Source organism: Nicotiana tomentosiformis, chromosome 12, assembly GCF_000390325.3.
Source record: "Nicotiana tomentosiformis chromosome 12, ASM39032v3, whole genome shotgun sequence".
NCBI lineage: Eukaryota > Viridiplantae > Streptophyta > Magnoliopsida > Solanales > Solanaceae > Nicotiana > Nicotiana tomentosiformis.
This window is the reverse complement of record NC_090823.1, coordinates 105,891,486-105,904,402: the sequence shown is the minus strand read 5'-3', so window position 1 is coordinate 105,904,402 and position 12,917 is coordinate 105,891,486. Positions and strand designations below refer to the sequence as shown.

At 36.7% G+C, this 12,917-nt stretch overlaps 1 protein-coding gene across 2 annotated transcripts; it reads right to left on the bottom strand.

Moving 5' to 3' along the window:
- Positions 1-1,569: 1,569 nt before the first annotated feature.
- LOC104091295 (uncharacterized) lies at positions 1,570-11,815 on the bottom strand. 2 transcript variants are annotated; one of them, XR_685116.4, is made up of 8 exons: positions 11,674-11,812; positions 6,604-6,749; positions 5,510-5,615; positions 4,894-5,067; positions 2,207-2,692; positions 2,039-2,125; positions 1,836-1,960; positions 1,570-1,679 (listed from the first exon to the last, which is right to left on the bottom strand). XR_685116.4 is itself a non-coding variant. In XM_009596605.4 (7 exons), the coding sequence occupies exons 2-7, from the start codon at positions 6,649-6,651 to the stop codon at positions 1,899-1,901; spliced, it is 963 nt and encodes a 320-aa protein (XP_009594900.1). In that variant the 5' UTR covers positions 6,652-6,749; positions 11,674-11,815; the 3' UTR covers positions 1,736-1,898. The 2 variants fall into 2 exon arrangements, 1 of the variants encoding a protein (XP_009594900.1); XM_009596605.4 differs by lacking the exon at positions 1,570-1,679 and having other exon boundaries at positions 1,736-1,960; positions 11,674-11,815.
- Positions 11,816-12,917: the final 1,102 nt, after the last annotated feature.

Here is a 12,917-nt window from a genome sequence, read left to right as displayed (position 1 = left end):
CAACAACCATTGTAGAGACACGAAAATCTTTAGCAAAATTTATGATGCATTCTATTCTTAAGCTAAATAAGATCACTTTACTTTTTTCTTGCATATTGTTCTTATTTCTGTCCTCGGAGACATTGCTCTCGGAGCCAAGCCTGCCATTTCCTTTTATTTTAACGCTAAGTCTTATCTTTAATCTTATTTATTTATCATTTTTGGATCAAATCAGTTCGCTTGTCTATAAACCACGTAACAAATTTAACTATACTGTCTTACGGGTAAACACTAAGGTCCCGTGATTTTTTACCTCTTCACATTGAAAGGGTTTTCCACATAAATTTGGTGTCTCGTATCTTGATTACTTTTGCCTTGTTATTTTTCGGTTGTGTGTGGTATAGCTAGTGCTCGTATCACCATTTGTGCCAATTTTATTGTCTTCTCTTAGTTCAAGTAGATTGGAAAGATTTAGACTTAGGTTGTTTCCGCTATTTGCCTAGTCGTGCAATTTGATATTGCTTGTTTCTTCCCAACATCGAGCCTAACCTTTAATGGTTGGGGAAAGCATTACCCTCGCCTCACTTCCTATTCATTTGTGGGTCTGGACCCAAGAGCCTTTATTTTCAAGAGGTGATTTCGAGAATTAACCAACGGAAAAATCCGTAGCCCAGGTGACTCACAACCTCCCTCTCGTTCAAATAAATGAAATGGGATGAATCAAATCAATAAGCTTTTTGATTGTGGTATCATAGATATGTAACTTTTTATCATCGGTTGCAATTTTGTGAACACGAGAGTTAGAGATTTTTAAGTTTTATAAACCTGCTTATGACTTTCTGTTTCATAACCCAAAAATCCCTTGAGGTGTTAGCTGGCGCATCCCAGTTGGCGCACAAGTTTGAAATTTGGAGTATGAACATGCCTTTTTACGACCCTCACTTGAATGCAAACTTTAGTCACCGGCAAAATTTGATGCAAAACTTAAGTTAACAGCAAAGTTCGAATTTGTGATGTGTCCTTACCACAAACTCCGCCTCTACTTCCTGTGTTTGTTGAACCAAAGCCCTTTGTATCAAATGTATGTCAACTGTGCAACTCTCGTTCCTTCTCCTAATGCCGTCGGGTTTAATCATAGATCTATAACTTTAAACTCTACAACGAGAGCTTAACTGACAATAAAGTAATTGCCAACTCCAAGTGACAAACAAATAAGATTAGTTGAATCATTAAAACAGCATTGGTTTATATCTCTCAACCAAAAGTGAGTCTTGATCAGTTGAAATTAGTGATAGAGAGCATGCTGCTTACAATTGCTCACAGACTACGGTATTTCAACAACATTCTGATTGACGCAGAGAGCCTAACGTTGAAGAAAGAGCATATCAGTTGGATGGTCAATTTTTCAAAACAAAAATCTCAATTTACAAAAAATTTCTTGCTGAAGAATCTCATACTCGTCGCGACCAACAAAAATCATACAATCTCATATCCTAGATGAATGAATTAGAAATTGCCACCATATAACGCTTTATTCCTAAGATAAACCAAACTTCCTTTTACTGGAAGACAAATTGTAGGGCATAAAACTTTCAAGAACATATTTGCTTATATCATTTCTTACTTGTCCAAGAACCACAGGAATCAATACTCCAAAAGACGTCGAAGCACTTCAAAATTTTATCTACAAGCAATTGGACCTACAGAATGAAGCCATACCCAAAAAAAAAAAAAAAAAAAAAAAAAAACATAGTCATAGGTGCTAAACCAATTTAACATAGAGAAAATAGAAAACAGTCAAAACCACAACTTGTTTTGCTAAGGACATTAAGTTAGAATATTCGAACAAATTATACCCCTAAACCTGATGAGGTTACATAGTCGGGGCAAATGTGCAAGATGGTAATCTGAATGGTCATTCAATCACTAGAAAAATCTTCATAACTCAAATCTTCTGATATATTATCCAACCCGTTAATGTCTACCAAAAAATAAGGAACAGATATAAGTACTGGTACACTAAGCTGAAGAATTCAATGTCACATGCCACACAACTAACCTTGATGTTCTGCCCTACCCTGAGGGTCCAAAAAATTGTTAGTATCTGTTGCAAGGAACGCTGACCCAGAGTAGCCCTCTAGAATATCTGTATAGAACAGAAAGTCAAAACATATAACAATGTAAAAGCGAGCAAGATATAAATCCAGAAGAGAAGACAGGCGCAAACCAGAACTGTTAGTAAAATCAGCTGTTAAGTCCGACAAACTGAAGTTTCGAGGAATCTGTCCCAAGAAACCAAAGGAAGAAGTATCAGCGCCCAAGCCGTTTCCGTTCAGAGCTTGTGAATTTGATCCTACATTGCTGAAAGGTGGAACAGATGGATGCCCAATTCCAGGACGAGCCTCCAGGACATTGCTCTCACTACCATATAGGAAGCGCGAGTCGCCTGAATAACCAGCTGATTTGATCATCCCATCATTCGGTCCTTGCATCATTCCCAGGTTTGAGCTTTGAGACAATAGCATGCTTGGTGATACATCAATTCTTCTTGCATGATCAGAAACATCGATAGCAGCTTGCACATATGATTGGACTGGGGATTCACCATTTGTGTAAATATGAGGTGAATTGCCATTAATTGTCTGGTGCATGTTCTCAAGCTTTACATTTTGCCCAGCATGCTCTGTTGCTTGCCATGTTGAGTTCTGTGGCACTGTCAATACGTGATAGCACATAATTTTTTTTCTTACAGTAAAGTATTTTATTGGATGAAATTGTGCAACGTTAAACAATAAAACAGGTTTACAAATGTATAAGACGTGTTTAATTCCGAGCGATGTACACTCCATGCTGAATCCGGACAAACATAAAAAGGGAAAGCTAAAATACCATACTTATCTCACGTTTGACGTGAAACTAAAGCAAACAATCCAAAAGGAAAACAGGAGTGGATAGTTCGTTTATCCGGGACTGGAGTTTGTCTTCCCGAAACAAGAACAGTAAACATGATGTTTTCAACCAAGCACCATTTGAACTCTCATTAGATGTCCTTCAAACTTCAGAAGAGATTAACAATCCCTGATAGAACTATTCTTCATAAAACAATAAGATAAAGAAAAAATTTCCATATACACTTCCTAATCAGGTAGACAGCTTTCTTTACAATCCATAATAAAAGTGTGGAGCTTGATGATAGGCAATTCCCTACCTTTGCACTTAGCCATATGTCCAACAAGAGTTATCACAAGTGAATTTATTGTAACTAACAACACAACCTGCTTTATAATGTTCATCAAAAAACCTGTCTTTCGATTTAGTATAATGCTAGTCAATCAAATGCAGAAACTTGCCCAATATACATGATTAATACCAAATATACCATTACAGGTGATGGGGTTCTCTTTTCTTTTTTTTTTTCTTTCCATTTTTTCTCCATTGGAGGGGGAGCAAGATGCGGTAGCAGATAAAGCACGGAAACAGAATATTTACTCATGACTTTAGCCACATGTGAGCTTAAATGGTTAAACCAGTTTTTTCTACATTTGGAATGTCAAAGTGGTGAACTAATAAAACTGACTTTTAACAAACAAGCCGCACAAAGTATTGCTTCACATTTCATGTTTCACAAAAGAAGCAGATAGCAGTAGATTGCCATTTTATGATCAAGCCAGGATGTATTGCCACACCTTCATCGCTTCAAATGACCAACTACTGTATATCCTAATAAATCACTTCGAGGCTCCAAAATTAATCACACCAGCGACAAAGACTGAATGATATATAAACTGCATCTTGAGGGGCTCGTTTGCAATATTTGAAAGTATATATCAGTTAAAAGTTTTGATTAGTTTCTTTTCTTTTTTTTTATAACCAAGTAATCTCTTATGAGTTAGTTCGCGCAATCTCAGTTGGCTCACAGGTTGAAACTTGGGGAGTATGGGCCCATCCCTCTACCATGGTACCTCTTACATACTAGGCTTTTTGTCGATGGTAGAGTTCGAACTCGTGGAGACCCTATCCATACATACCCTGTTGTGTCCTAACTACCGAACCAAAACCATCTGGACAAGATATGAAAATAGTATGTATCAATTAAGAATATTTATGCCCGTAACATCATTTCGCATTTTGGTCTAAGTAAATGTTACTTAAAACCCAATATCTTAAGGGAATAATCAAGCTGAACATTCCTAAAAATGTCTCATTCCTTTATCATTCAACAGTATTTAATTTTGGAAACAAAACCAAGGGCATCAAATTAAAGTACTTATGAATATAAGAACAAAAACTGTAAAAGCCTAGAAATGTACATTATCAGTTAACCATAAGTCCAAAGAACAGTAATGTTGTCCTAATAAGATGGGATGTCAATAATGTATTCAGGTGATTGAAGGATCTATCAACTTCATTAACTTCCAGATGGAAAACTTTGGATACATATCCAAAGTTTTTGCAAAGAAAGATTTTGAGACTGCTAACATGATACTGTGGAGAAAGCCAAAATTTCATTTATTGCTCCCTCTATTTCTATCAAACTTCTACTCAGTTTCACAATATGAAGATCAAGAAACGAATTTTATCATATCCACCAACTCTGACAAGTGCCCACAGTCTCATACTGAAAACACAACCACAGCGCCCAAAGACAGATCCCTCTCGGACACTTTTTCTGATAAAATCCTTCCCACAACTATCCATATGATTTACATTTCATCTTCCACTTCAAAAGCCTCAGACCTTTCCTTTTGACTATCCAACCCAAAATCGTAATAGGGCAATAGTATGAAAAATTAAAGCAAGGAAGCTGAAAACTGGAAAAGGGTGGGGATCTATGACGAAGTTCACAAAAGAAGAATGATAGCAGAAAATTATTTCCAAGACGACCAATAGGGATCTATGATATTCATGTCTTACCTGGTTGAATCTGAGATCCATTAGAAATGGGGACGGATCCAGTTGCATACATCTGCATTGCCTCGACCTGTCTCTGAAGTAAGTCATTGAATTTCTGAATTTGATCCTTCACTATCAACCTCAAATAATAAGCCCTGAAAAACTCCTGGTTTTCTTCTTCAAGCTTTTGCCAAACTGGAAAAGAGATCAAGATGTCAAATTTATCTTCCAGTAGACACACATGGAGCACATAGATCACAACCAGCTACTTGAGATAAGAAGGCCAAGCAGAGTCTGAAAGAAATTCTATAAATAATTTCAGATATTTTCATCTCTATCAGAATTAAGCTTAAATATTTAATTTTCGACAGGTAACTAATACTTCTCCGAAATATAAGTAGGGGGAAAACGCCTTCCATTAAAAGGGAAACGATCTTCTAACAATTTTCTGCCTGTTCATCATAATAATGCTCATAACACGTCAATTTTTCTATTTTATTTCCTCATGGTCATATTGTCTTCCAAATTCAGTAATTTTTATGAAATTTGAGAGTACAGATAAATATGTTACCTGCAAAAGTCAAAAGCATAATATTGGCAAAATATGAGGAACAGAATGGTAAGAGAGAGTATGCACCAAGTTCGGTGAAATCGGGCTCAATCTTTGCCTGATGTAAGAGGGTGTTAACAACTTCCTTCTGGTTCATGTAAAGCTGTAAACATCTTTCTATGAGATTTTGCACCTGAAATCAAAGGACGTCAGTGTTAGGAGAGCAAAGCTTGTGCAATGCAATTTTAAAATACGAAAGAACTAAATTTGAACTCCAAATCATTATTAGTAAGAATGAAATAAAAGATGCGAAAAGTTATCTCACCAACAAAAATTAAAGGTTCTAATTATTGCCATGAAAACCTTTCTTTTTTGGGGGGGAGGGGGAATAAACCACCAGAGAAACCCAATAGAACAAGAATGGCAGCAACATTATCTGAACTGAGAAAGAGAAAACACGGAACTAGAAACCTATGACAGATTCGCACGTAATCAACTACATCAACACCTAGGATACAAAATACTTCCATATCAGCCCCAAGAAGCCCATCTCCTTAAGAAGGTCCATCAGAAGATTGTAATGCTGTTCTTTATGATAATTCCCCATAGAACTTGGACAACATGTGAAATAGCAGATAGATCCATAAGAATATTGCAGTATTCTCCTCTATGATAATCTAATTTAACCCTTCAAATAGGAAAGAGAACTCCATAGTTCCTTTTTCCTCCCTAATGATCTCTGACTCATATATCTACTGGAGACCAATAAATAACCTATGACCACAAGTAAAGTTAACACAAAATAAATGGACAAAAATTGTGAATCAGGCTAAATTAAAGGAAGACTATTTTCAACAACAGCCTTGCTTGTTTCAAATAACAGCCTTGCTTGCATATTCTGGTATTTGCTTTAATTGAAATATACATTCTTGTTTTACAGGGTTAGGCAAAAATTCTTGTGGGGGTGAAGTATCTTTTGCCTTGAAGTAACTTAAAGAGTGGTAAGTATCAAAAATTATATATAACGATTATGAAATTATTCACACAACTCAATCAAGTACTTGCTCTATATGCTCAAAGAAAAAAGTCTGCTCTATGTCTTTCCATTTGATTCAGGATCATAAATGATTCATACAGAAAAAATGGGAAAGTCAATTTTATGATAGTAGCTCGATGCTTACCAGTTGTATATCTTCACGTGAGACTTTCTTAACCTCCCCACTAGACATTTTTCAATCTTCCAATGCCAAATACGCTCAGCAGAAACTCGACACAATTCCTGTTGACAAGCCCCGGTAAAGAAAAAATCCACTACAATTGATATCACCTGATAAGATACGTAACTTCTAGATAATTAGGATGTAGTCACCAAAAAACGCTAAAAAGAAAATTTAAAAGATTACACAGAGAAGCTAGTAATACACATACGAAAGACACAACACTATGACATCAAGCAAAACCACAGCAAAATGCAGGTAATAGGGTTGAGGAGAAATATCTAAATGCACGTGAACATAGATGTTAAGAATATTGTAGTTATACCGCAATATCAATTAGGGAGATTCATTAACAGTAAGGATCAATAAAGAAGATGCTTTGCTTGTAATTATGTACTCTGTGAATTCCTTCTATTTTAGGATATTTGTACAGCACTGTTTAAACTCCTACTAGCTTAATGGCACAATCAAGCTGAAATATTGCCAAAACATCTCTCTCTTTTCTCTGCATGGTACCAGACAGGATTTTAATCCCATATTTGTAACTTCAATTTTTCCTATGTTCTACTGCAAAGGAAAGAAAACGAGAGAGAGAGATGATTGCAAAATCAAATCGTGAGAAATACTTTTCTAGTCAATCTCGTCTCCTACAATTACCGCTGTTAAATTGCACGGCAGAAGTAATCATGTCTCTTCAGAAGTTCAAGCACATTTATGGTTCACAAGTCAAGGATATGACCACCACCTGATCAACCACATGGATTAAAGTAGATGCAAGACTGTGCAGTTTGCTATGCCATTTTCTTGATCCCCAAGCACAAATCAATTGCATTCATGAAAAACCAGTTGTAAGATATGGACTATGTCTAAAGCTTTGCATGCAGATTAATTTTTTGATAAGGAGAACTTGAATACGGATTATATTCAGCATAGTTATGTGGTAGCTGTTAGTGTACATATATGTAAAGTGTAGTCTTGTCCCACATTGGAAGAGGAGTAATATCTCCTTGTAGTGTATAGCTATAAATAGGGACCTCTTATATTGTATTTATTATCCAATATCAATAACATATTTTCTCCCGTGCCTTCTCACATGGTATCAGAGCATTAGTGAGAAACCCGTCGTTGTGCATCATTCCAGCGACTTCCGGGAAGAAAGACCTCTTCGCCGTGCAATTTTCCGGCGACTTAGAAGGCCGTCCGTAAGCAAATCACTTTTTGTTGGTGTTGTGCAAAAACCAACACCACCACAAGACTCCTCAGGCTCCGGCGACCAAACCCCAGTCAACCCCACCTGAAAACACATGTCCACGCGCCCTCACGCGCTTGGAAAAGAAAAATATTTCCGGCGAGATCTGACCCACGCGCCGGCGCGTGAGCACTGTTCCGGCCAGATTTTGAAAAAGTTCCAGTTGAACAGTAGGATCGCCTGGTAATTCCGATCCTACCCTCACTGGTTTTGTTTCATTCCGACCACTTTGAGTGTTTCCGCCAGCTACAGTAGATTCCGGCGAGCTACAGTGTTTCCGGCGCAGAACAATGTTCTGTTTTCCTACTGTAAATAGTGTTTTCAAGCTTTTGCTTCAGTTTTTTCACAGGAGTTACTTATTCCCACTATTTCAAGTTAACCCTACTACTACAAATTGTAGCGACATGGGAACCGATGCTTTGAATAGTCGGATGGTTTCTTTAGCAGATTATATTGAGTTCCTTCAGTACAAAGCATGTAAGCAGACATCTTCTGAGATAGCTTCTGTTATTCAAACAGGTAATAGCGTGACTTGTTTCTCCCAATCTTCATCCTCTGAGTCTTGGGCCATTGATTCAGGTGCATCAGATCATATTTCTGGGAACAAATCTCTTTTCACTACTATTTCGTATTCTCAATCTCTTCCAAAAGTCACAATTGCTAATGGGTCTCAAGTCATGGCAACTGCAATAGGTCAAGCAAGTCCACTTCCTTCCTTACCTTTAGATTCAGTCCTTTATGTTCCTAATAGTCCTTTTAATCTCATAGTTGTTAGTCGCTTAGCCAAATCACTTAAATGCGTTGTTTTATTTCTTGATGACCATGTTTTTATACAGGAACGCAGTACGGGGCGGATCATTGGTACCGGGCGTGAATCAAACGGACTTTATTACCTTATCCTTGCTAAATCACATGGAATCGTATCTTGTCTTCCTTCTACAACTTGTCATGTTACTGATTCACCAGATTTATTACTTAAACGGTTGGGACATCCCAGTTTGTCAAAACTTCAGAAAATGGTATCTAGTTTATCTCATTTGTTAGCTCTAGAATGTGAGTCATGTCAGCTCGGTAAGCATACTCGCTCCCATTTCCCTCGGCGTCTTGATAATCGAGTAGAGTCACATTTTACTTTAGTCTATTCAGATGTTTGGGGTCCTAGTCGGGTCAGTTCCACCTTGGGATTCCGCCACTTTGTTAGTTTCATTGATGATTATTTCAGGTGCACTTGGATATTTTTGATAAAAAATCGATCTGAACTGTTTTCTATTTTCCAAACCTTCCACGCTGAAATTCAAAATCAATTTGGGGTTTCTATTCGCACATTTCGTAGTGATAATGCCCGAGAGTATTTGTCTTCCCCATTTCAGCAGTTTATGAAATCTCATGGGATTATTCATCAAACATCTTGTCCATACACATCTCAATAAAATGGGGTAGCTGAAAGAAAGAATAGACATCTTATTGAAACTGCTCGTACCCTATTCATACAATCTCATGCTCCGTTGCGTTTTTGGGGGATGCAGTTCTTACATCTTGCTATCTTATTAATCGTATGCCATCTTCTGCTATCCAGAACCAAGTTCCATTCTCTGTCATGTTTCCCCACTTACCTTTGTTCTCTCTTCCACCCCGTATCTTTGGAAGCACTTGTTTTGTCCATAACCTTACTCCAGGAACACATAAGTTAGCTCCTCGTGCTCTTAAATGCGTATTTCTGGGTTTCTCGAGAACACAAAAGGGGTATCGATGCTACTTTCCTGATCTCCAGAGATACCTTATGTCTGTTGATGTTACCTTCTTTGAAACCCAATCATACTTCACAGGTTCAGGTCATCACTTAAATATTTCTGAGGTACTACCAGTTTCATCTTTTGGAGATTCAGTCACTCCAGCTCCACCACCTACAACTCCAGTTGTAGCTCCACCACCTATAGCTCCATAAACTAGTCCAACCTTCTGCAGCTCCACCACTCTTGACTTATCATCGTCATCCACATCCAGCATCAAGCCTAAGTGATTCACGCCCCGCATCAGATTCTGCACCTACTGCGGACTTGTCTCCTCTTAGTCAACCAATTGCACTCCGCAAAGGCAACATCAATAACATATTTTCACCCGTGCCTTCTCACAGTAGCATATGGACCTTTCTGTATATCTTGTTGAATATAGTATGAGTTCTATATAAAGCAGTGGAAAGAGCTACGGCAAGTTGAAAAATGAGAAAGATGGATGCCAGGAAAAGAGATGCACGGAAGGAAACTCCAGTATGTTGATGAATTGCAGAAAAACGAATAGAGGAACATGTGAAGGCATTGAAAGACAGATATGTATTGGCAATAAGTCAAAGCCCATTTTGTTGATATTAACGTTTGCAGCAAGATGCGAGTAACACTTAGGAGCTACGCAAGGAGAGAACAGGCTAAGTAACAGAAGAGAGAGAAATTCCAGGAGCCTAAATCATTCCCTTTAAAATATGCTAAGCTGCCAAGTGGTATGAAGCTTCAGCAGACCCCAGGCAACAACAAACACTCATTATTCAACAACAACAACAATAACAACCCAGAGTATTCCCACAAGTGGGGTCTAGAGAGGGTAGGATGTACGCAGCCTTACCCCCCTACCCTGGAAGATCAGATTGGAACAAACACTCATTATTCACCTCATAAAATCACTCCTCCACCATAAAAACTTAAAACCATAAGTTATGGAAGAGCTAGGATTTCTTAATTTTGCGAATAGGGGTTGAGGGGCATGAAGAGAACTTTTAACACATTTTTTGAGATAAGCAAGAACTTGTCCATGTCAACAGAGATATGATAGGTGAAGTTCGTATAATATGTTAAAATTAAAATACAATGTTTAGCTTCATCTAGAAGTGATCTCTATTGGTAGGCATGCTTCAATAGGAATCACAAAAGGGTAGATTAGAAACCTCTTGTAAATGCCCGCCCGTAACCCAGCAGATAAAGTACACCTCATTGCAGTAATTTGTACTTAACTCAATTACAAACCATAGACTAATAATACAAGAATAGCTTCTAGACATCTCTCGTAAACACTACATCTTCACAATATTCTTTCAGCCAAAAATAATTATAGCATCATTTAGACTGGTATCTCCTTGTAGAATGTTAGGTATTCCTTTATAGTATCATAACTTCATAAGGTACTTGCTTTGTGTTATGTATAGCATAACACAAAGGGAATCGAATGTAAAAATCTTTTTAAAAAAGCAATAACTACTTCAGGGATACCGAGAAGAGACACTTAAACATAACGAGTGGCGGAGCCACAACCAATGAAAGGGGTTCAATTGGATCTCCTTCGCTCAATAACTATACTACGCAGATACGATTAAATAAATAATTTTTTCGTATATATATAAACTTTTGAATTCTCTCGACTTAATTTAGATCGCAAGTTTGAAATTTTTGAATCCCCTTGTTAAAATTCTTGGTTCCGCCACTGAACAGAACCACCATAACTCTATATGATCTATAAGGAAAACTTTACTTCATAAAATGGAAAATAAACAACAATCAAATATTTCTTACCGTTTTCAAACATGTACAACTACTACTTAATCCTAAGCAAGTTGGAATCAGCTTATTCTGCTATATGAATTGTTCACTGTGCATGTTGCTCAATTTACACCCGTGTCAGTTCAATATAAATGTAAATAACTTTTTTCTAGCATTAGAAGTTCTTTGAGTTTTCAAATGTGTTGAGTTCAAGATATAAAGGGCAATCATTGGAAAGAAAAAGTCATAACGAAACTTTACCTCTGTTACACTAATTAGTTTGCGGAATTACCAAAGCTAGAAGAAAATCGCCGGCGAAGCCAAATCGGAAAAGCCGCCGGTGCCGGCACTCTGATTCTGTTCACCGCTTCCTCGTTTTTTCTCTTTTTCTGCAAAGTTGTTCGAAGAGATCACCGATGACGAGATCCTTATACGGTCACTTTTTAAGTTCTATTTTCTGATATCGTAGTCACTGAGACCCCACTAGTTTTGTAAAACTATGAATTGACCCCGGATCCAAAATAGAAACAGTTAAGACAGTTACCTCTCCTTTTCAATAGTGTTTTATAATTATAGGGATTTTTCCATTATCCCTATTTATGTTTGATACTCGGGATTATTCTATGCAATGATAGCGTAAAAATATTTGATACATTAAAAGGGTAATTATTGATAAATTTTTGTAGTAAATATTGGTTGAAACTACATATATGAAAGAATCTTGTCATTTTTATCAAGTTAAACGACTTTTATAGCGTATTACAGTTTTATATGAAATATTACCAATTATATTTTTTTCTAGACATTTATCTGTATTTGCCTTATTTAATAATCATTACAGGAGCACACTTATTTTCTTTGTTTGCCCCACTTCCATAACTATACTATGTTACTAAACTTTATTCATAACCAAATACCAAAAAATTAATTTGAAATCAATTATCTTTTCTAACATATTCTTCACAGAGGATATTTTCATGCAAAACATTTTACATCACATCAAACAGTTAACCACTGTGTCACTAATTATTTTATCAGTTTAACATAACGATAAGAGTATTACAAGAGCTTTTTTCCCCCCTCAAGGAGGTTAGGATGTGATATATAAACATTCATATATTGTTTTCTACTGTGACTTCTCATGACCATTTCTCAGAAAAACATATCAAACACTATTATTTATAAAATAGCGCAAGGACTATAGGTGTTTTTTTTTTTCTTCTTCTTCTTTTCCACAAGGAGGTTTAGGAAGTGATATATGGACATTCATATAATGTTTTCTATTGTGAACTTCTTAATCATTTTCCAAATAAACCAATATTTATACAAAACAAATGAATATTGTTTAGCAACCCTATTGCATGATGTCGTGATTGAATTTTAAAAAACGAAGCATTTTCTCCATTGTTTTCCCCCTTTTTTTCCCCTAACTTTGTAACTCAAAATGCATATACTGGACTTAGTTGAGGACAGTGACTTGAAAAGGGCAAGCCCAAAAGATTACT